The sequence below is a fragment of the Equus caballus genome, chromosome 5 (genome assembly GCF_041296265.1).
Source record: "Equus caballus isolate H_3958 breed thoroughbred chromosome 5, TB-T2T, whole genome shotgun sequence".
Classification (NCBI taxonomy): domain Eukaryota; kingdom Metazoa; phylum Chordata; class Mammalia; order Perissodactyla; family Equidae; genus Equus; species Equus caballus.
The window spans coordinates 42,378,828-42,401,916 of record NC_091688.1 but is presented as its reverse complement, the minus strand read 5'-3'; the positions used below and the strand labels follow the sequence as shown (position 1 = coordinate 42,401,916).

Sequence of the window (23,089 nt, the reverse complement as noted above, 5' to 3'; positions counted from 1 at the left end):
ACTGAGGAGGGGCACTACTTTTCTGACTATGCTAGGTGGGGAAGAGAGAAGAGGGCAGATTCAAATGGTCAGAGGGCTAGCAACCCAAGTCAGAAAGAGGAAACCTCTTCAGAACATGGTTAGCACTCAAGCATCTGTTGAATGAATGAGTAGAGAAGAGTGGGAAGGGTGAAGCGAATTCATGCATACTGAAAAGGCAGGAATGAAACCTAGGAGCATGCACCCAGGGGCTAGCCAGGTACCACCTAACTTCTAGGTCCTCTGGCTTGAAGGGCCATAAAGAGGGAGCCAACCCGAGATCTACCTCTGGCATCAGTAGTTGTTTCTAAATCCTCTCTCCTTGGGAGCTTTAACACTAAGGCCAGCTACCCCGGGAAAGCTGGGGTCATTCTACTGAAAACAGACCTGTGAGCTCAGGCAGCAGTTGCCCCCTCACCTCCTCACTCACTGCCAGGCCTCAGCGTTGAGGAAGAGCAGTAACTTGTCTGGCCAGTCAGAGCCCCTGTCTCCTGATGCTGCGGCAGGGCCCTGGCCAGATGGGAAGGCACATGAGGGCACATGTGCTGCCATGGGAACCTACATCCAGCCTAGACTCCCACATCCAATGCCAGGTACAAAGTCTGAAGCTGGGGGGGCCCTCAATGGTGCTGAGAAGATGCAAAAAGCGTAACAGATGAAAGAGCCTATGTCCCCAAGAACTCCCTAGAGCCCCAGCCACATCCCAAACAGCAGCCAACCACAGGTTTGATATGATTTTTTTATTAACATATAATATATTTAATAAAAAATAATATCCACTCTGGCTCTCTCCTCCATTGCAAGGGGAAGAGTAGTGAGGAGGGGCTGGCACTGCCCACCCCTAGGCATCCGGACAAGCCCTGCCTCCGGGGCTCCCCTCTACCCCCTGCTTTCCAACAGGCTCTGACCTCCAGACAGACGGTTCAAAGTTACAAGTGCTTTAGGCTCTCCCTTGAACTCCCCCCAGGCCCACCCCTTATGCAGAATTCAGGGGCCACCTGGACAAACCCCCCACTTTTTCTCATTCTTGGGATCCCTCATTCATGTTAGAAAGAGGATCTGGGGGCAGAGAGTGGAGTCTCTACTGGCCAAGGGGAAGGGAGGAAAAGGACAGTGATGGGGGACAGGGCTAAGAATAAGGGATGGTGATGAGGCCCCCTCACTGGAGCCGGTCACTGCGGAACGAATCCTCCACAGCTGGATCAGGCAGCAGGGCACAAGGGTCGCTCAGCATGTTAAGCCCTTCCAGGCCAAGTGGCTCCATGCGCAGCTCCTCCTCCAGCCCCAGCCCCAGGTCCAACCCAGCTGTTGAAACCTCAAAGCCGGGCACTCCAGCCAGGGCCGCTGCAATCTCCTTAGAGAAACCTGGGGAGGAGTCTCCTGTGTGGGCAGAAGAGATGGGTGAGGAGCCCATGCCCTGTAACCTCTTCCAAGACCCATCAATCCCCTGCTGCACCAGCAATCACTTTTCTCCCTCCTTCCATCCCCCCCACCCCCACCTCTCACCTGTGAGAATGATGTTAGGCCCTGAGCCATGGCGGGAACAGTGGGTCAAGTTCTGGTGGTTGAGAGCATGGGGGTCTTGGGGGCCACTCACCGGCCCCTCACCCCCTAAAAATCCAGGCCCTTCGGAAAAGCCAGGGGGATCCAGCCCCAGGCTAGCTGATGAGCTCTCCATGCTGAACTGCTCCAGCTATGAACACACAGATAGACCCTGAGGAAGTGGACTTCAGAACAGGGTGTTCCTGCATGTCCCTGCCTAGCCCTACTAACACATCCCCCTTTGCCCAGTAATCTTCACCTCCCAACCCCAGGAACAAAAGCAGACACAGATGGAGATGGCAGCAAGCAGAGCAACAGACACAAGTACAGGGCCCCAAGTAGGCGAGGGCACCGTACCTGCTGGGACAGAGCACGTGCATGCCAGGAAGAGAACGGGTCAAAGCACTAGTCATCAAAGAGCAAGCTGTGTGGAGATAGCTGGGGGAGAGGGGCAGGAGTAGGGGTCAAATGCAGGAAGAGAGGAGCCCCAAGTTGGCAGTGCCGGGTTACCCGGGGGAAGGAGGATCTCCCCCAACTAGATCTCCCAATTCAGAGTGCAGTGGCGACACCACTCAGGCCCCGTCCACCCACCCTACCCCTCCCCTGCTTCTAACCTAGGGAGCTGGGTACTCACGTTCCCCAGGCTGAAGTCACTCATTGGCCGGTGGTAAGACTGTTGCCCGTGGCCACTGGAGCTGGGTGGGTACAGTGTCCCATAGTGTGGCTGCCGGCCTGGGGGTTGCCCACCTGAGGGCTGCACTGAGCAGGCCTGAGAGGGCAGCCCTGGCTGCTGTAGAGGCTTTGGGGTAGGTGGCTGGGTGGGCAAAACCAAACTTGGGGGGCTGTATGGATATGGAGGCAGCCGCTGGTCAGTGGGCAGTTTACTGGTGTCCAGGGGGACGCCCTAAAGAGAAGTGAGGAAGAAGGGAGAAGCTGACCCCTCAGCGTGCCCCTCAAGAGGACCTCTTAGGGCTTCCCACCCTCTTAAGCTGCAACCATCTTCAAAACAAACCTGACAGCGTTCTACTGGGCGTCCCTGGGGTTGGGTACAATTACTCAAAAATGCTTATCAAAATGAAAGTGACTGAGTGAGGCTAATACAGGAGAATTTTGAAACCACTCCAGAAGTAAACTATTGTTAAAGCTGGGTACTTTAACTATTATTAGTAATCAAGTACTTGTGACACACCTCACAAGTGACTGAGGCATAACAGTGAACTTGAAAACTGTTGTTCTAAAGCCTTGAAGAAGACAGAGGGAGTGGGAGAAGAAGGGGGGAAAGAGGAGGAAAAGAGGGAGGAACTGAAGTTAGGCTGACTCCAAGCTCCAAGAGAGCAGAGTCCTTGCTGGCCTGGCCTTCATCTTTCCTACAGAAAAGGGGTTATGTGTAAAGATGGAACACAGAGCACACATTCCAGGGAAGGGTCATGGGGGAGGCAGGGAGAGCAGGGCAGAGGAGAGGGAAAGAAGGGCATTCAGGCAAGAGGAGAGGGGAGCAGAGAGCAGAAAGAAGAGAAGGATGAGGAGTGGGGGAAGGGATATGCATCTGAGCACAGGGGAAAAAGCCCTAAACTAAGAGTTACAGTTCTGGTCCCGACTCTTCCTAACTTGCTGTGTTAACTTGCGGAAGTTACCTTCCCTCTGGACAGTCTCTTCATCTATACAGTGAAGGGACTGGGCTCCATGATGTGACAGTCTCTGACTCTATAGAAAGCTATGAAAGGAGGAGGGGAGATGGGACAGGGGATGGGACAGGATGGAGGCATGAGGAAAAAGACAGACAAGAGAAGGAGGAAAGGAACAAACAAGGGAGGAAAGGGAGAGGATAAGCTCCTATTTGTCAAGCATGCACCTGGGCTGGACGTTGTGCTAAGCACTCTACGTGGGTGCTTTCCTTTGATCCTTACAATACCATCCTTGTTTTATAGATGAGGATGCTGAGACTCACAGAAGTTAAGTAACAGTCCAGAAGACTGCTAGTAAGAGATGGAGCCAGGATTTGAACCAGAAAGCTTAACCCCAGGGTTTGCTCTCTTAAGCCAAGAGGAGACAAGATAAAAGATGGGGCAGGTAGAGGAGACGAATGGAAGGGGATGGATGAGACGAGGAGTATGGAAGGAAGAAGAAGAGGTACTTGAGGAAAGGAGGGTGGGAAGGGAAAGAACTTGGCAGAACAGAAGGGGAAGGGAGACACACATGTAGGGAAGGCAGCCATGCATACCTGAGTGATGGAAGACAAGGTGGGTGACATTGTTGGCGAAAACTGTTTGGGCAGCTGCTGTTGGGACCTTCTGGCGTCGGCTGGGCCCGCGGGCAAACTCAGGGGGCTGAGGGGCACACGGCGGTGGCGGGGAGAGGCCCCAGGGGTAGAAGCTGGGTAAGGGGGGGCACCCAGCACAGGAGATGAAGCAGAGGAGGAGGAAGAGGAGGAGGAGAGGGCCGGGGCACTGAGTGAGGGGTGACTCAGGGAAGTGGTGGGCAGTGCATGACGGGCCAAAGAGGAGGCAGGCAGTGAGGGGTGACTGTGGGAGCCCTGGAGCTGGGGCTGAGGACTGCTCAGGGAAGCCTGGAGGTTGGGATTGCTTAGGGAAGACTGCAAGGATGGGTGGCTGAGAGGTGAATGAAGTCCTGCAGGCACAGACAAAAAACCAGAGATGCCAACATTACTGATGGGAACAAGGCCCCTTTCTGCTCAGAATGAGTAGCAGTGACCAGACTATGGAAGTGGCAACACAATGTCCTCCCTACTCTCTCCCTGACAGTGAGGCTGGCATTGCCCACTTGGGGGCTGCTCTCCACCTTCTTTCTAGCAAAAGCCACATCTACTAATTCTCACTGGCAGAAAATGGCAGTGAGAGAATCCTTGGGTGGACAGGTGAAGGGCTGGTGTGGGCAGTCACAGGAGGATCCCAGGTACTCCAGCGTCCCACCCCTTCATCCTCCAGCCAGGCAGCACCTCACGGACACATGGCCAGGAGAGCCACTCACCTGGCACATCATAGCCTGGGCCCAGGCCTAGGCTCCCACTGATGCCCAGGTGGGTCATGGTGTGGGTCAAATTGGAGGTACTGTTTCCCCCACTCAGGCTGGGGTAGGCTGTCTCCTCTGGGTCCAGGGGGGTGGGCAGCGGTGGGGGAAAGTGCAGGTTGGTGAGGTCAGGTAGGGAGCCTCCCGTGTTCATGGCAGGTGGGAGGACAGGCACATTGGCAGGCTGGTCAGGAGACGGAAAGATGCTGGAGGAAGGAGAAGAAAACAAAGATGTAATTGGTGGCAGCAGTGGTCAGGGAAGAGCAGAGATCAGCCACCCACATTTCCCTTTACTCCCCCTCCCCCACCCCCTCAACCAACCTCACAGAGGTACTTACTTAATTCCAGGGACTTCACAGGACCGAGGGCGGGAAGATGATGAGGATAACTGAGGAGACAAGGAAGAATGTGGACAATGAGGACAGTGCTCTGTGGAAGACCCTGGAAGACTCGCCCCGTGGAAAGAAGAGGGTAGTGGGCCACGTCTACCTTCTTGGCATCCCATGGCTTCAGCAAATGCTTGTCATCTACCAAGTTCTCCTCAATAGCAGGGACTTGAAAGAGAAAGACCAGTGATGAGAGGGTTGGAAAAGGAGCCAGTAAGGCAGATAGAAAGCAGAGGCAGGCAGGAGGGAGACCAGCTCCCTGGTCCTGTGGAAAGCCCACAACACCAGTCCATTCTTTGGCATTCAATACCCACAAGTGGTGAGAAACACACACCTTTGGAGTCCATTTCGCCATCCAGAAAACCTGCAAAGGATGTGGTGGAGTTGGTTGCAGTGTTCATCTGCCTACCTGCTTCAAACAAAAGCTTCATGGCTGCTCCCACCTTGGGACATGGCCACTTACCTCCACGGCGGCTGGGGAGGACACTGGGAGGTGCAGGGCCTGGATAAGTGTCCTGAGGGTTGGGGTTCATCACACTTGTGTGAAGGGCAGAGTCAGAGCTTGTCCTGTTGGGGGAACAGAGATGGGCTGGCACTAGTGACCTGCTCAGCAGGGGAAAACACTAGGTGGGCTGGAACAGGGCAGGAGTGAGGGAGAAGGGCTCCAGAAACTACAGGTAAGAGGAGATGTGGCCTAAAGAAGGCAAGGGCCATCACCTGTTAAGTGCAGACGGTAGTCGAAACAACTGCCCTTTCTCTGCAGGGAAATTGCCCCAGGGCATTGTCCTGCGATAGAAAAACAAGGTCATGAGGAGGAAGGCTTAGCAATGGACAAGACAGCAGGCATGGGGGTTCAAAATGTGGGGCAGCCAAGGTGGAGGAGGAGAGGGCTGGGCACTGAGGATCATGCCTCTTTCTTTCTGGTTCTTCTGATATCTGTGACCCATGAACTCTCTCCCCCAATAAACATAGGAGAGCTAGAAATTCTCAACTTCTATCTGCCAGGACAAGCTGAATAAGAATCTTGGAGCCCAGCAACTCTGCTGGGTATGAGTATTAGGCATGAGATAGGCAGAGGAAGGGTTCAGAAATTGGAGTGCCAGAATACTACATCTGGCTCCTGCTCTCAACAGGAGACAGCCATTTTCACCTGCCACCCTGCCGTTCTCCCCTCCCCCTTACACACACACACCCCAGCTAGCCACAGTTACCATTGGTCCTGCCCTGGCTGGACTGGGAGGCTTGGCCACCCGTGTCAACATGGCCAAGACTGGACTCTGACCCACCTATTCCACCTGCCCCCACCCCTCCCAGCCCTGCTGTTATGGGAGGAGGTAAAGCCTAGCCCAGCAAGCCCAGCCCCAACCCAAGCTCCCTCCAGAGACATGTCAGAGAGTGGGCAGGAGATCCTGCCTGCCCTGGACACTGACCTCCGCCAGCTGGACTCCGGGGGAGGAGATAAGTAGGCAGGACTGTAGGGAGAGCTGTCAATGTGAACAGCACCAGTTAAGGAAAAAAGCGAGGAGGAGATGGATGGGATAGAGATCAGATGAGAGAATGATGGATGCAGCAGATGAGTTATTTCAAGAAAGAAATACCTTTCACCTCTTCTAAAAGAAGCAACAATAGGGTCAAAGATTGGAACTGGAAGAAGGAATGAGGCATAGTGGAGCTGAAAAAATATAGAAGAATATCTGGGCAGGGCTTGGGGGAGACAGGTCTGTGGAAGACTCTGAGACTGAAAGCTAAGAACAGAAATTTGAGGACAGAACCAAACCCCTGCAGCAGAAGACCTATCAGGGAGCCCGGCCTCTGGCAGCAGAGAGCAAGCTGAAGTAAGGCAGTCAGAGCCAGCCAGAGATGGAGGGCACGGACTCAGGAGCACAGGAGCCAGTGCTGGCACATGGACCAATGGTCACTTTTCAGGGAGGCCGGGTAAAGGAGAGCTCCTGGAGGAGGATGGGACTGGACAACACTTAAAATCTCTTCCTACCTTGAGTTCCGGAGGAACCCCATCCCACCACCCTCCAGACTCCCCAAACCCTCGTGAAGGATATGTGGCGGGGATAGCGGCGGAGCGGGGACACCATTCTTCGAGGATCTCGCTGCACCCGTTCCACCAGCCCGTGGTGCCGAGTGCTCCGAGATGAATCCAAAGGTGAGTGGAGGGGGCTCTGCCAAAAGAGACAGGTGAGTCCACAGGGGAAGCTGCCTGAGAGCCTGCACTCCCCGCTGGCTGGTGTCCACTCACCTGGAACTCAGCCAGGCCACAGCCAATCTGGTTAACGTTGGGCAGAGAACCACCATAATGGGAGCTCCTTGTGTATGCCAGTCGCAGTTTTTGGGCCTGTAACTGAGAAATGGACGACAAACAGGAGTGTTCCAGAGGGTCCTGAGCACTGTTCCTGTTCCTTTGGCCACCCCTGCCATCCCTGTCTCAAGGAAATGCTACTATAGCTGCTGCTTTTGAGAGATTTGCCAGCAGAAAAACCAGTGCTGGGGGAAAGATCCACTGAGACCTGGCACAAACAGTCCACCTAGCTCTTCTGCAGGCTCCCCTCATCAATGACATCACTAATGCCTGGCACCACCCTGCCAGGCAGGGCCTGACACTATGCTCAGTGCCTGACCCAGTTGGCATCAGTCTAAACAGAGTCCTTGAGGGGATTCCAGGAGCCCCCAGGCTAGTCACATGAGTTTAACTCCTGGGGAAGGGCGCCTAATAGGCATCTCTGCTTTCCCTTCCAGATGCGTCCAGAACTAATTGGAAGATGCGGGGAAGGACACAGGCGGATGCCAGAAAGCCATTACTGCCAGCCTCTTTCCTTCCCACTCTGGAGGGCACAGGCTTCTAGGCTCTGCCACTTGCCCAGCCTCAGAAGGCGACACAGAGCCTGCACTTTCCGAACTAGAACATTTAAGGAATAATGGTTCTCCTAGCTGGAAAAAGTGCCAAAAATAAGAAGCATTCTTCTACCTAGTCCTAAAGCCCCTGAATTGGCAGGGGAGCCTGGAGAACGGGGGTGAGAGAGGGAGCAATAGCTCACTCCAGCCCCTGGCCTTATCCCCACTCTGGGGAGATACATCTGGCACTGGAGTAGGACAGCACAACCCTCCGCCTGGCATGGTTTTAGTCTGTCTACACATCTCATGTCCCTCTGTGAGAGGTGAGCATCTACTTCTGAGGCTCGGCCACTGCCACCAGCCAAATAAATAGACCCAAGGCAGCTGATGACTGGTAAATTCTAAGAGCTTCTGGAGATCACACTCTTGTGCACAGGCCAACATCAGAATTAACTTTCTGTTCCAAGAAGTCAGCCCAGTGAGTTTAGTGGGCACTATGCTGACCGTTGGGCCACTTCAAGACTGCTATTAATGTAAATGATAACCCCAGCCTCTCAGCAATATAGGCCCCCCTGGCCATGTATGCCTCAAATGAGCTCTCCCAGACAGCCAGACAACAGGCTGAGCCCCAGGTCTCTTTTATCTCTAGCTTTAGACCCTTGGGTGTCCAAGCCCTGGCCATGTATACCCACTAGACTTTTATGTGCAGCAGAGAAGTCACCCACCAGGGACAAGCTAGGCGGAGGGAGCCTTTTGACAGACCAAGGCACTACAAAGACAGAAGCCCCAGCTTTGAATTTCTCACAGCCTTTCTTTGCCCATACAAGCCCTAAGATCCCACCATGCCACTCCTGGAGTCACAGTCTAGAGGGCAGGGCCTCAAGCCGTCAGCTGGAGATCAGCCATTTGCTCACCTTCTTGCCTCTGCCCCCACCATAATCAAAAGCTCCTAAAGGGAGCAGTCAGCAGTTAGAGACCATGATCCTCATGGCAGTTAGAGGCGGTTATGCACATGCACACACCATTTGCTTCCCTACCTAACTCTCTCTGGTTCTGACTCCCACAAACTAGGACACATGGTCTCTAGAGACTCAAAGGGGAAAAAAACACAAAAAAGACTAACAGAGCCAAGGGAGACACAAACAGAAATACAACCAGAGTCACAGTCATAGACGCAATCACAGACAGTCAGACCAGCAGAAAGAGCTTTGAAATGTGGTAGTTATGTTCTACCATTTCCCCTTAAATTCCTTCTAGCTCCTTGCCCTGAGGGATCACTGCAATATCCTCACCTGCTGTTTTCAGAATAATGTGTCCCCAAAGTAGGATACCAGCTGGGAAAACTCCCACCCCTTGCTCCCTCTGACATTCAGCCCCGGGAAGCAAGAAACCAAGGCCAAAGGGACTTCAGAGGCAACTCTGCCAGGATGCCTTCTTTCTGGAAGTTCCCAGGAATGAATATTCCCTACATATAGAAGATTCTCCAAGGCACCCCATAACTGACCCATAAAGCAGTCATCTCCTTAGAAAGCTCAGCAAACCATCGGGTTCCACATTACCTACAGCCAACTAGTTACCTGGTTTCGAGATTCAAAGCCCTACCTCTCCTCCAAGGCAGCCAGGGCAAAACACCAAGCACCAGTCTGTGAGCAATGGACCTCACCTTCATTCACGTCAGGAAACCACAAGAAGTATTTGAAAAAGGAAGCAAAGGGACGGGACGCAGGAGGGGACTTCCTGCCCCACTATACCCAGCGCTGCTGCTCAAACCACTCAAGGGGCCCTTTCCCGGAGGTACTAAAGTGCCAAGTGGCACAACAGGGCAGAGGAACCAGATTGGAGGAGATTACTAACTCTGAGGAGCCAGATTAGGGCAAGAACACCAAGACCCCAACCCAACATCGGGGATGCTTCAGCAGAGTCCCCGAAAGGACTCAATCAGAGATGCACAAGGACCACCCACCTCCAGCCTCCGCCGGGCTGCAGGGGACTATCTCCTCTCTCTGCCCTCTCCCACCTCACTTACTCGACCCCTGCTCATTCCCAAACCCCCAACCTCTCTTGTGCTTCAGCCTCCCCAACCCCCACCCCCCGGCAAAATCCGTCTTCCTGCCCCTAGGCCCTCAACCCGCGCCTCCCAGACGGAGGCGCCCGCTGCCCCTGCCGCGTTCCGCCTCCTTCGCTGAGGCTCCCGCTCCCGCCCCGCCTCTCGGCTCCCCGCTCCATAACTTCTCTGCTCTGCTCCGCTCCCGCTCCCCGGCGCGGCCCCTTACCCGGGTGGAGCCGATGTCCATCATCACCTCCTCGAAGGCCGCCGTCTCCTCGGCCTGACGCTGCTTCTGCAGCGCGATCTTCTCACTAAACTTGCGCGGATTGGAAGCTGAGGCCGTGGCCGAGCCGGGCCCGTTCGCCCCCGACGTCGCCATCTTCCTCCCCTGTCCCTCCCCGCCACCCTCCCAACACAAGCCACGGCCTGTGCCGCGGGCTCCGGCCCGGCTCTTCCAGCCGTAGCCGCCGCCGCCGCCTCAGCGAGCACCGCGAACCCGGCCCCAGCCTAGCCCTGACCTGTTGCGCGCGGGGACCGCCGGGAATTGTAGTTTGTTTACGTAACTCCTTCACAGCTCCGGTCACACAGCACGGAGGGGAAACGCACACCATTTCCCGCCATCCCTGTTGACTCCGGGAACTGGGAACTTTGCTCCTCCCTGCGCGGGGCAAGCTGGGAAAAGTAGTTCTAAATTGGTCCGTAGTCTATCAACACGAAGGGGCGAGGGATTTAGGAGACAGGAAAGGAAAAGAGGAGGAAAGGGAAGGGGTGGAGACAGGGAGGGAAGAAGGAAGAGACAAAAGAGTAAAAATTTGGTCATCTTCAGAGAAGGGGACTAGAGGGGCCTGAAAGAAAACAGTGAGACCCGGGAATTTAAGACAGCTATAAACATCTGGGACGCATGCCTTCTCAGACTGACCATGTGCCCACCCCTTTCCCAAGACAAACGAATCAGATACTGTACAGCTGTATAGAAACATCTTTTATTTGGGTAACATGTCCCAAAACAGGTCAGTTAGTAAAATAGATTCTAGAGAATATGGCCCTATGCACAGCCCTCCCTCCCCCAAAAATAACCCTGGAGGTGAGTCTTCCCCGTCCCCCTTGGGCTCCTCTAGTATAAAAAAAGTTTTGGCAGCTCAGTGTTTATCGTCTGGGCCTGGGGCACCATGCCCACATTCAGTATTCCTAGGGTGCAGCAGTGGTAGGGAGCCGTAGGTCTGCCAACCCTACCCCTACCCCAACCCGGCAAATGTTTCTGCCCCACCCCAGGATCTGGGACCAAAATAAAGAGCAAGCAGGCCCCCTCCACTGAGATGCTGGGCAGGGCTCAGTGCCATCACTGTGCTTTGAGAAAGAGGGAGGGGATTTATTTGGCACTTTAAAAATAGGAGTAAGCAGGACTGGCAAAGCCATAGAAGGTGCCAAAACTGGCAGAAAGAGGCCATTTGGCACTAGTCCCTTGGGAGAAAGGAAGAGGGAGATAGATATGAGAGTAGGAGCTAAGAAAAGTAGGAGGGGTCCAATCCACTAGCTGAAATGGGATAGAACCAAGAGGACTGCTGACTCTGGGCCTGTGCCCGCTCTATACCTCTATCCCACAGCAGCTGGGTGCCCACTTCTGGCCTCCCCACTGTCAGCTTGTCTCTATGTATAGTGTCTGACTCCTGATTCTAGCACTCAGTGTCTTCTCAATACTGTCCCTTGATCATGTCTCTAGTGACTTGACCATCCCTTGTCCCTTAGGCCTTGTCGCTTGGGCCCAGTCCCCTCTCATTGGTCAGATAGTTCCAAGGCTCCGTCCCTATCTCCCATAAAACTCTGTCGTCCTCAATTCCTCCCTTCCCCACTCCTTCCTATTCCCCACACACTGGAGGAGGGGAGGAAGGTCAAGGGAACCTGACACCCAACCTCCCCTGCCCCTCTTGGAGCCCCCTAGACTTGGATGAAGAGCAGGCCAGTGAGCAGGGCAAAGCCTGCTAGGAGCAGAATGACCTTGAGGATCCTCTGCTCAGAAGTGGCCAGCTCCTGGGGCAAGATTTCCAGGAAGGTTATATAGAGAAAAGTGCCAGCCGCCATGCCCTCCAGCACAGACTGAGCCAGCTGGTGCAGTGGCCCAGCTGACTCTGCCAGAGCTGCACCCAGCCCAATGCCCAGAGGTGTCATGCATGAGAAGAGAATCCCACAGCCAGCCACCACTTGCGCTCGCAGGTGGCTCTGCAGCAGACGCAGGGACAAGCTGACTGCCAGGATACCCTTGTGGAGCAGCAAAGCCAGGCACAGCTCCATGGCCCGAGCCCGGTCTCGCTGCAGCCCCACCGCCAGCCCCTCGAACACTGAGTGTAGGGCGAGGGAGAAGACCAGTACACAGGCACGCAGGGCTGAAGGGGTTGTGGGAGCTCCGCCTGTCTGTGGGACCCCTGACCCATCATGCCAGTGCTGCGGCCCACCATTTGCTGTTCCCAGCAGAGCCCTTGTCTCCTCTCGAGGCGGTGGCCCCGACTGCTCCTTGTAAGCCAGCGTGATCTGCTCCATCACCAGGACAAGGAAGAAGCCCATGGCCAGGATGAACTCTTGCAGGGGGAACTGGAGCTGTGGGCAGAGAGGGGAGCAAGGAGTTCAGGAGACAGGCCAAGAGTGGGGAGGGGGAGTCAGATGCAGAGTCTAGAAGAGTCCCAGTTACACAGACTTGGGGTCCCATACAGACACAGGGCCACTCTTGGTCACACAGAGATACAGAGTCACTTGGTGACAGAGACACAGAATGCTATACAATCACAGATTATGGTGTCACTCAGTGTTACATGTAGACCAAGATTTCTCAACTTTGGCACTATTAACATTTGGGGCCAGATAATTCTTTGTTGTGGGGCTGTCTTGTGCACTATAGGATGCTTAGTAGCATCTCTAGTCTCTACCCATTAGATGTGAGCAGCAAGCACAACATCCTCTCTCCCAGAGTTTTTTTTTTTTTTTGAGGAAGATTAGCCCTTGAGCTAACATCTGCTGCCAATCCTCCTCTTTTTGCTGAGGAAGACTGGCCCTGAGCTAATATCTGTGCCTATCTTCCTCTACTTTATATGTGGGACGCCTACCACAGCATGGCTTGTTAAGTGGTGCCATGTCCACACCTGGGATCCAAACCGGCGAACCCGGGGCTGCTGAAGCAGAACGTGCGAACTTAACCGCTGCGCCACCAGGCTGGCCCCTCCCCCAGAGTTTTGACAATCAAATGTCTCCAGATATTACCAAATGTTTTGGCGGGGGGGAGGGGGGCCTGCAAAACCACCCCAAGTTGAGAATCACTGATGTAGATGTACACAATGTCACATGTAGGCATACAAAGGGTCACACATTGGCCCACCTTCCCAATTGCTCACACACAGAGCCACATACTGTCCCAGAGACATTCAGGCTTACACACAGTCACACGGAGACACAGGTCACTCAGTCACAGCCACATGGAGGGTTACATCCAGTGTCACTTCCTTAGTCTTAGGGAAATAAAGGAAGAGGCCAGGGCGCTTTCCTCATGCCACCACCCAACTGTCTCGGTTTTTCCTATGAGCCTTATGCCTTGGACTTGATCTTCCCCACATCTTACTTCCTTGGGCTATCATCTTTTTGATCAGCAACACCAGGCCCCTAGGAATTGCCTACTACCCTTCCCAGGCCTATAGGGATCTCTATCTCCAACCCCTCAGGAAAGTGGTGAGAGGGTGAAGATGATTCTTGGAGCACTGTTAACTTCCTGGAGGATGGAACTGAGAAACCCACAGAGTAGGTCACACACCTGGTAATAAGGCTCCTCACACTGTCTCACAGGGTACATCATAGGGGTCACAAAGGGACTGGGTGGGGAAACCACAGAAAAAATTATGCCCTATAACTAAAAATCACAATTCATAGGGTCACATGCCAAGAGCCTTCCACACAGTCATGGAGTGACACAGGAACAGATCCACACAAACCACTTCCCTAGAGGTATGTAACTGAACATACCCACACAGACAGGACACATGCAGCTGGCCAGTGCTCACCGTTACATGCAGGGCCGCCAGGGCCTTATCTATGGCAGCCAGGTAGTCAGGCAGCAGGTCCAGGAGACAGGTAGCCAGAAAGACACCCCCTGCGAAGCAGCTTACTAGGCTCAGGGCTTTTTGGCGGGAGGCTAGGCAGGAGTGGAGCACAGAGGGGAATGAGTAAATGAACCCCCTCCAGGCCCCACTATCCCAACCCAAGCAATGGTCACTCTTGCCTTCCCCTCCTTAGGTCTCCTTCCAAGCCTCAGAGCCTTCCCACCCCAGGCATCCGTGGCATCAGGGAAAAGGATAGGCTCACCTGAGGCTTCAGGGTTAGCTCCGGGCCGGCGCAGCACACAGATGGGCACCAAACTGCACATGAGAGTGAGCAGCAGCAGCAGCAGCAGGGCCCCCAACTTCACCTCCAGTCCCACAGGTACCGGGGGCTCTGAGGCTACCGCCTCGGGTCGCCACACCAGGAGCTCTGGCTCTCCCCAGGGCCCCATGGTGGCTGTGGTAGCTCCAGTGACTCTCAGACCTAGGAAGACAGAGTGATTGGGCGAATGGTCACTAAGGAAAAATGGGGCCAAGGAAAGGGGAAGGTTGGTCAGCAGAGTGCAGCTCCCTCATCCCAGCCACTTTCTGTCCTTCCCCCACCCAGTGTGACTCATCTACTCCTGTACTGGGAACATTCCTCTTTCCCCTCAGACTTTATCCTTTCCAAGTGACTTATTCAGAGTCCCAGCAAGGGGGAAACTGAAGTGTGAGGACCGTGTGGCTATCTCAGCACCCTTTCACCTGGAGCTCCTAGAGGACTGAGGAGCCGGGGTCCTCTAAGGAAAGCAGAGGCCAGGTCCCCGCTCCAGGAAGGAATGGATGAAGCGATGGGGCTTCGGGGCTGTGGAAGGATGTCGTGGGTAGCTTCGTGGACCACCTGAACAGGGCGAGTTTGGGTGCGGGATCACTCTCCCCCTCCGGTTTCCCCAGCGCCATCCCCCCGAAAGCAGAGAGCGACCACTTCAGGCCATAGGCTGGGACGTTGGGGCAGATAACTACAGAGGGGCTCTAGGGGTCTGGGGTCTGGGACGGGCTGACACAACAACTGAGGGCGGTGTCTGGAAGTCCGGGCTCCGGGAGGCGGGTTCAAGGCCGCCAGCGTCCCGGGAGGCAGAAGAAGAATGTGAGAGCCAGGACTCCGGCTCCTAGGCCCCGGGAAGGCGGGCGGCAGACCCAGCCTCCGCTCCCGGGGAGGCCGCACTCACCTCCCGAGGGTCTCACTACGAGGCATCCGCGCGGTTCCGGCCGCCCGTCGGGAATTCCCGCCCCCTCCCCATCGCTCCCCCTCCCCCCGCGACTGCTGCGTACCCGCCCCCGCTGCCAATGACAGCGCCCGGCGGGCGGGACCCAGCTGGGAGTGACGTGAGCTAGGAGCAATCGGAGACCAGCAGCGGGAGACCGGCGGAGGCGGGGACCCGGGGCGAGTCCTGGAGAGCAGAGGAAGGGGCGAGGGAGCGGACTTCGGGGCTGCGGGCCTAGGCTGCTGTGTGGAGGTCTGGTGGGCTGAATCTGGCCGGTCGACAAAGGCTTTGATCGATTGAAGATTTTAAAAGAGGAAGCTGGAAACCCTGCGGGCAAGGCTCCTGCCCCATACCCGCCCCCGCATTCCCAAGTCTTCCGCTCCCACAGCTCTAAGGATATCTTCCTGGTCTTGGGCCAAAGTCTTCTTACCTATCTCTTAGAAGATTCTAAGACTCCCTCTGTGCACCTTGGCGCCAAAGCGAAAGCCTTCCCTTCTTAGGACTGATTTCCTTGCTTGACTTCCTTTGCCACCACCCACAAGAAAGAAAAAAGACAAGGCAGAATTGGAAAAGGGGGATGAAAAGAGAGGGCAATTCTGGAAAGTCATCCCTTCCTGACTGCCAACGGCCTGAGCGGACTTCTCTGCAGCCTTCTGCCTTCAAGTGGGTATAGAAGTGGTGGGACCCATCTCAGGGGGTGCTGAAACCCAGCTCAGTGAAGAGCTTTTGGAAGTACGCTCCAATTTACCATCATACCATGCCTCAGGCATCTGGCCAGGTTCTCTCCAAACACATCTCCAACTCTCCAAGTCATCTCCCTCCAGCCCTGCCAGAGTTTTCTGTTCCATGAATGCACCAAGGTGTTTAACTCAGGGCTTGCACTGTTTCCTTAGCCTAGATCCTCTTGGCCCACATCCCTGTGCTACCAGATCTAGCCTCATGGGAGAGGAGGATACAAAGGAGGAAAATAAAGAAGGAGGCTCAGCCTATTCTTTTTTGCAAAGGTGAAAACGCCTCATTTCCTAAAGAAAGGACAGGGTGATCCCTCTGATAAGGTTCAGGACGTGGAGGCCAGCAACTTCCTTAAGAAAAGGGGGAATGGGGGCTGGCCGAGGGCATAGTGGTTAAGTTTGCATGCTCCACTTTGGTAGCCCAGGGTTCGTGGGTTCAGATCCCAGGCGTGGACCTACACACCAGTCATCAAGCCACATTGTGGAAGCATCCCACGTATAAAATAGAGGAAGATTGGCACAGATGTTCGCTCAGGGCCAATCTTCCTCATCAAAAAAGAAAAGGGAAAATGTAGGACTTCTTGAAGGAGGGGGTCTAGGAGAAAGGAATCATATAGTACTCTAAGATCAGGATATAAGTGAAATGCGTATTGGTGTCCCATCATTTAATAATAATTATCATTGCCATTCCAAGCTCTTAATTAAAAGATAAAAATTACTATTAGAGGCAATTCCAGACTATTCAGGGGGATATTATGCATGCTATTGCTTTCCTGTGGCAAACTGTGTTTTCAACAATATTGATAATTAGTAACACTAACAAGAAATCATGAACTGGGAGTCAGGACACCTGAGTACTAGTCCCAGCTGTACCTGTGATCTTAGGCAAGTCATTTTCCCTTTCAGGAGCTCGACAAATCAGGTGGAACAGAGAAGTTAGACTAGCAGATGATGCCAGAGGTCCCTTCCAGTTCTAACATAAATGGAAGCTGACTATATTTCCCACTTAATCATCTCTGCACATGTAGCTTGCCGGAAGCCCTTTGAAACCTTCTTGATCTAGGAAAGATCTAAGCAAGGACAGCTCTGCTTTCCTTAGAACTCTGCATTAGTCTAGGAAGCTTGCTTTGTCTCTTTACTTCTCCAGCAAGATGCAGGGAGAGAAGCAGAAAGACAGAGTTGGGAAATTTGAGAAAGCCCCAGCAGGGTAAACCAGGGTAGTTTAGTATAGTGCGAAGAATATGGACTCAGGCATTCCAATCTTGGTTCAGCTACTTACAGAGTAATTTTGAGAAAGTTACTTAACCTCTCTCTGCCAGCTATGAGTTGCTATGAGAATTATACAAGTAACATGAAAATGTCTGACCATACAGTAGTTACTCTGTAAGTATTAGATCCTGTTCCAGTTTTTACCCTTAGCCCGTTCAAACTTTCACAAGAAGAGCAGTTTGAAATCTGGATCCACACCCTAACTTTCCTGCTTTATTCACCCAGCTATGCTTTATCTGGAGCTCTACTGGGGAGGCTGGCAGACAAAATCATACCTGTATCAGGATAGCTCCATTATTTTATTTAAAGTGTATTCCTGGGTCATCAATCCCTAGACCAAGGCAAAAATCCCGAGTTTTGGTATTCTCCTTTCTAGTCATGGATCTTTATCTCCTCATCGGTCAAATTAGTAAAATATTACCTGCTGTGTTTACCTCAGAGCTGTTGTGGATTAAGTGAGAGAACAATGTTTATGAAAACATTTTGTAAACTGTACAAATGCAGGACACATACTGCTGTTGGTAATTAAACAAGAAGACAAATTCCCACATCAAACCCAAATGACTTTTTAACCTTTCGCAGTTTTCCAGACCCTTGTCCCTCCGTTAGTTAAGAGTCCTGTGAGCATGTGTGTATAACCGCTGTTCTTTATCAGTAGCATGAGGCACAGATTACGGATTTGGACAACGCGCCATTGCACGATTTTCCGCCGGCTGAGTCAACGCTCTGTCACTTAACTTGGGTCAACAGGTTATTTACTCCAGCCTAGGTAATAATCTGGGTTTTGGAGTCACGTGGCAAGCGAAACCAAGCCATACCGCTCCCACCTGTATTCTCAGAACTTTGCCCCAACTTCCCTACTGTTTGTCTTCTGGTTCTTACTCTCCCTGTGGTCCCGCGGAACCCAATCCCCGCGGAACAAATAAATCCTCCGGCCCCATTGGCCTCGCTCCCTCTCCGACAGCCCATTCTGACCAGTTACGCTGGAGCCTGCCTCGAGAGGGTGATTCCATTTGCTCAATGCCCTGCCCCTCAACCCCTCACGTCTTTAGCTTCCAATCAGACTCAACTGTGGGACAAGCGCCATGGGGTGGGGGAGGGGATGCCGCCGTAAATCTTGGGCAATTCTGTTGATTCCTTCCTTCTTTGTTTTCAACCTTGCCACGATCTCCTTCATAAAATTGATGGCCGGAGAACAGTCACGTCCTGTGCTCCAGTCACAGCCATTTCTAGCCTTCCCTGAGGAGCCACCAAAACCCTCAGGAAGATTTGCTATCGCGAGGAGAAACTGAGGCAGAAAGGACGAGGCTGCCTAAGTTTTACTTAAGTCGAGTTTGCGGACGCTGAGCCTTTTAACCCCTTGCCCCCAGATACAGTGCCCCTACCGTGGCTCCTGGCTAGGTGCAACCCACTTTTTCCTGGTGTAAGGCTGGGGGCGGGGTCTAGCTGGGCAGGTCCAGGATGCGAGATCCTGGAGGAAAGAAAAGGAGCAGTGTTTGGGGCCGTCAGCAGGCTAGGCTGGCTTGGCAGGGCTGGACTCTTCCTAAGAGGTAATATCCAGGGGGGGCCCATTTGTCTCAACCAGAGAGATAAGGTGGGAGGCAAGATCTTCAGGTAACAGGTGAGGGGGCTGTGCACGTGAAGGGTTAGAGGAACCCAGAAGCTGTGGGGGGTAGGGGGGTGGAATGCTACCATCCTCTCTCTGCAATTCTCCTCTCCTCCAGTGCCTCCCAGCAGAAGGATGGATTTCAGAACCCCTGAGCTGCTGGACATGTGGCTAGAGCCCCCAGAAGATGTCTTCTCAACAGGATCCTTCCTGGAACTGGGATTCCACTGTCCACCTCCAGAGGTCCCTGTGACTAGGCTGCAAGAACAGGGGAAGCAAGGCTGGGAGTCCAGTGGGGGCCTTGGCTGTGTGAGTGTGATGAGTGGAAGTGTTGGTGGGTTGAGACACACCTCTGATAAGAAGCCCAAGAGGCTTCAGCCTCCACATGGAGAGAGGTCTGAAGACAGAGCCCCTAAAATAGACATGAGCTGTAACAATGCCTATGTCCAAGGATAGAAGGGACTGAAACTGAAGCATGAAGGATCAAGGTTGATGTCAGGTAACATTTCCAGAATTCTTTCCTGTAAGCATCTATACCCTCTTCTACTGTAGGGCCTTCAAGAGAGTGAGCCTGAAGATTTCCTGAAGCTTTTCATTGATCCCAATGAAGTGTACTGCTCAGAAGCATCTCCTGGCAGTGACAGTGGAATCTCTGAGGACCCTGGCCATCCAGACAGTCCCCCTGCCTCCAAGGCACCCAGTTCCCCTGCCCTCTATGAGGTTGTCTATGAGGCAGGGGCTCTGGAGAGGATGCAGGGGGAAACTGGGCCAGCTGTAGAGCCCATCTCTATCCAGCTAGGTCAGTGTTCTTTGTGGGAAGAGGACAATGGCCCTTCAGGTCTAGCCCTAGCCCTGGGGTTAAGGGACTAGTGCTAGTGCCCAACCTGTGCCACTCCCAGACCCTGCTGTTGTCAGGGGTACCCTCCATCCCTTTTCTCCCAGCCACCTGTGTCTCCCTCAGATCAGCGGAGCCCACCACTTTTGATGCCTGATGCCTGCATGGTCAGTGAACTGCACCTTGATGCTCATGCCCACATCCTGCCCAGAGCAGGCACTGTAAACCCAGTGCCTCCCGTGACCCTGGTGAGTCTTGGGGTCAACTGGATCCAATACTCTCTGATACACACATAATATAGCCACACAGATGGGGAAAGGGGGTAAAGGAGGGGGAAACTGATGCTGAACTTTGTCCTAATTTTTGCGACGTCAGGCCTGAAGACTGGGGAGACATAAGCAGCTTTAAGAGCAGGAAAGGACAAGGGAGGCAGAGCCCTTGTGGGTAAGGTGATGATAACTCAGTTAAGGAGAAGGTGGAGTGAGGGAATCTGGGACTAGGGCTCAGGAGAAAGCCTGGACCTCTATGCATTGTTTGTTCAGTCAGGGCCATTGTCTCAGCCTTGGGTCAGGAAGTAGAAATGGGACAGGCCGCCTGGAAATCCAATTGGTTACTGGACACAGGGTATAGAAGCAACTGCAACTACGTTTCCACTGGAACATTTGTCCAGGGGCACCCACTGCCCAGGGCTACAGTGTAGGGAGTAACACTTCAGATACCGTCCCCAGGCTGGCTGGGCTGGTTCCTGCAGTGGGGGCGCGGAGGGGACCTTGCTCACATCACTGTTCCTTCTTTTATCCTGGAAAGGACTCCTTGTGTGCAAAAGGCAGGGAACAGGTTCTGGCCTCCCTGGAAATCTGTGGTTGAAGCTGGGGCCAGAAGCCAAGCCAAGTATCTTAGAATCCTGGGCTGTGGGACATTAGAAAGTCTGATCTTTCTATACTTGAGTTGCATCGAAAACACTGGGAGTTTGTGGTTGTTTTGTTTTTTAAATAAAACCCTCTAGGCCTCATTCTCAGAGATTTTGATTGGTGGATTGGGAGGGACACCCCTATAATAGTTCCACCAAATAGTTGCAGGAGCAAGAAGGGAGCATCAGGAAAAGGCAGATGGAAGAAATGGTTTAGCTAAAAGCCAAAGACCCATCAGGAGGCAAAAGCAAAAACTACTTCCTGTTAAGTCACAAAGTGAAGCATAAACCTTTCGAAAAGGAGTATTAGAAAGGCAAGTTACTCAGTTGGCAGGCTCATGTTAACCAGACGCCATCTACCCTCCCCATGCACTTTGTGATGAGAAGTAACTCAGTCTGGTTACCCTTGGGGAGTTCTTTGAGAGGAGACAGCGCTTCAGTCTGACAAGTAGGGCTCAGACCCTAGGGGAGAATGGGTCACTTCCCCAGGGAGCTCCCTGTGGTTGACCAGGTGACTGGATAAAATTCTCTGCCTAGTAGAAGTTAATGGCTGAAAGGGAATCATTTGCCTGCTGTAAAATAAAGCCTGATCTTTGCCTGCTGTTAGAATTAACCTTAGTGAGTTCCTCCACATCCTCTTCAAATACTCCTAAAGTTTGGGGAGATGTGCTCTGGAACACAGGCCCTCTCTAGCTTGCTCACAGTGCCAACGTCCTAAGTCTGTGGGCAAAGGATATGACAAAACCTCCTCTTGTTTTCCTTCTCAGCCTCAGGAGGTCCCTTTGGCTTGATCCAGAGCCCATCTGAATTAAGGTCCCTGCCCTTCACTTCACTTCATGATTATTCCTCAGTGCAAAGGGGAACAACGACCAGAAGGCATGCAAGGGGAGCGGCCTGGGCGATGGAAATGGGATGACCCTTTCCCCATTCTCATCACATCTCTTCCTCTTCCCCACCAGCTGCCCTGTCAAACCTTATTCCTAACAGATGAGGAGAAGCGTCTGCTGGGGCAGGAAGGGGTTTCCCTGCCCTCTCATCTGCCCCTCACCAAGGTAACATGCTTTCACAAAGGGCATCCCAACCCAGTGGCCCCACCATGGCTTCTGAAGAGCCAGAATCGCAGGGGCGAGTTGGGGAGTTGGGAGAGGTTAAAGCCCCAGGAATGACATACCCTGGCCCCCAGGCAGAGGAGAGGGTCCTCAAGAAGGTCAGGAGGAAAATACGTAACAAGCAGTCAGCTCAGGACAGTCGGCGGCGGAAGAAAGAGTACATCGATGGACTAGAGAGCAGGTATGTTTGGACTCACATTTCTGGCTTCCCATGCACCTCGTCTGGGCTCCCTTCCTTACTAAGGCAGGCAAGGTGAGGGACTCACATGATTGCAGAGCCTTGGTCTACCCTTCCACACTCCCTAGGGTGGCTGCCTGTTCTGCACAGAACCAGGAACTACAGAAAAAAGTCCAGGAGCTAGAGAGGCACAATATGTGAGTGAAAGCATAGTGTGTGCTTTGGGGGGAAGGGTGTGGCCCACAGGGACACCATTCTTGGGCCCTGGTTCCCAGATCTAACTCTTCATTCCTCCTTCCCCAGCTCCCTGGTGACTCAGCTCCGCCAGCTACAGATGCTCATTGCTCAAACTTCCAACAAAGCTGCCCAGACCAGCACTTGTGTTCTGGTACCATTAATCTACTTTCCATCTCCCCTTACCTCCCCCATCTTCTGCCACACTTCCATCCTGATACCCCTACTCCCTAGCCATACCAATCTTCCCATCCCTCATGACCCTAACTGCCCTGTGCTCCCTTTATTGTCCCCATAGCCCAAGTGTCCTCTTGCTTCTTCTCAGATCCTCCTTTTTTCTCTGGCTCTCATCATCCTGCCCAGTTTCAGCCCCTTTCAGGGTCTACCAGAAGCTGGGCCTGACGATTACCAGCCTCATGGAGGTGAGAGGCAAGGGCAGAGTGGGACTCTGTTCTTCAGGGTAGTCAAGAGGGGGAAGAGAGGTCCTGTCCTGTCTAGGATCCCCTGCCCAAGGGAGCACTCTACTACTGCCCTTTTTCCTTCACCCACAGTGATTTCCAGAAATATCCTGACTCACAAGGACATGACAGAAAATCTGGAGACCCCAGTGGTAGAGTCCAGATTAGGGGGGCCACCTGGGGGCATAAATGGCTCCACAAGTACACTACTTGAGAAGATAGGAGGGAAGCTAGGCCCCAGCCGGCGCGTCAGAACTGTGCTGCATGCAGATGAGATGTGAGCTGGAACACTTCCTGTCCCATTTCCCAGTCGCAGTAAGGAATCAGGGCTCCCCTATGGTTTTGCTTTCCCCTGAGATTCCCACTCAGGGTTCTTTGGCCTCAGGGGTCTAAATCACTTCAGGACACCCTAGATGTCTATATCCTGAGGCCCATACCCCGTGAGGGGACACCTCAAATACTTTTGTCGTGTATCTGTGATTTTATTTCTTCTTTGGGCTTAGGGTTGAGGGGAAACAGAAGTTTTGGTTGAGAAATAAACTTTTTGCTAAAACTGTATCCTGAATGTGGTAAAT

At 53.3% G+C, this 23,089-nt stretch overlaps 3 protein-coding genes across 13 annotated transcripts; 1 reads left to right on the top strand and 2 right to left on the bottom strand.

The window, feature by feature from the left end:
- Positions 1-743: 743 nt before the first annotated feature.
- On the bottom strand, positions 744-10,568 carry CRTC2 (CREB regulated transcription coactivator 2). Of its 2 annotated transcripts, none has more exons than XM_001495407.6 (14): positions 10,091-10,568; positions 7,225-7,326; positions 7,031-7,147; positions 6,404-6,465; positions 5,691-5,759; positions 5,437-5,540; positions 5,308-5,337; positions 5,077-5,141; positions 4,926-4,975; positions 4,549-4,793; positions 3,782-4,188; positions 2,195-2,464; positions 1,525-1,711; positions 744-1,398 (listed from the first exon to the last, which is right to left on the bottom strand). In XM_001495407.6, exons 1-14 carry the CDS (start codon positions 10,241-10,243, stop codon positions 1,178-1,180), a joined length of 2,082 nt encoding a protein of 693 aa, XP_001495457.1. In that variant the 5' UTR covers positions 10,244-10,568; the 3' UTR covers positions 744-1,177. The 2 variants fall into 2 exon arrangements, with proteins under 2 accessions (XP_001495457.1, XP_070124289.1); XM_070268188.1 differs by having other exon boundaries at positions 6,404-6,468; positions 7,034-7,147; positions 10,091-10,339.
- Positions 10,569-10,831: 263 nt separating this feature from the next.
- SLC39A1 (solute carrier family 39 member 1) lies at positions 10,832-15,299 on the bottom strand. Of its 3 annotated transcripts, XM_005610094.4 has the most exons (5): positions 15,149-15,271; positions 14,685-14,820; positions 14,206-14,424; positions 13,905-14,035; positions 10,832-12,456 (listed from the first exon to the last, which is right to left on the bottom strand). In XM_005610094.4, exons 3-5 carry the CDS (start codon positions 14,390-14,392, stop codon positions 11,800-11,802), a joined length of 975 nt encoding a protein of 324 aa, XP_005610151.1. In that variant the 5' UTR covers positions 14,393-14,424; positions 14,685-14,820; positions 15,149-15,271; the 3' UTR covers positions 10,832-11,799. The 3 variants fall into 3 exon arrangements, with proteins under 3 accessions (XP_005610151.1, XP_001493953.2, XP_070124304.1); XM_001493903.7 differs by lacking the exon at positions 14,685-14,820 and having other exon boundaries at positions 15,149-15,299; XM_070268203.1 differs by lacking the exons at positions 13,905-14,035; positions 14,685-14,820 and having other exon boundaries at positions 10,834-12,456; positions 15,149-15,286.
- Positions 15,300-15,352: 53 nt separating this feature from the next.
- CREB3L4 (cAMP responsive element binding protein 3 like 4) lies at positions 15,353-23,072 on the top strand. Of its 8 annotated transcripts, none has more exons than XM_070268197.1 (10): positions 15,353-15,847; positions 18,909-19,099; positions 19,343-19,589; positions 19,752-19,873; positions 21,495-21,587; positions 21,719-21,825; positions 21,951-22,019; positions 22,126-22,210; positions 22,382-22,478; positions 22,608-23,072. In XM_070268197.1, coding segments are annotated over exons 1-10 (1,200 nt in total). In that variant the 5' UTR covers positions 15,353-15,846; the 3' UTR covers positions 22,796-23,072. The 8 variants fall into 8 exon arrangements, with proteins under 8 accessions (XP_070124298.1, XP_070124301.1, XP_070124303.1 ...); XM_070268200.1 differs by having other exon boundaries at positions 15,823-15,847; positions 18,909-19,033; XM_070268202.1 differs by lacking the exon at positions 15,353-15,847 and adding an exon at positions 18,256-18,585 and having other exon boundaries at positions 18,909-19,033.
- The last annotated feature ends 17 nt before the right edge of the window (positions 23,073-23,089 follow it).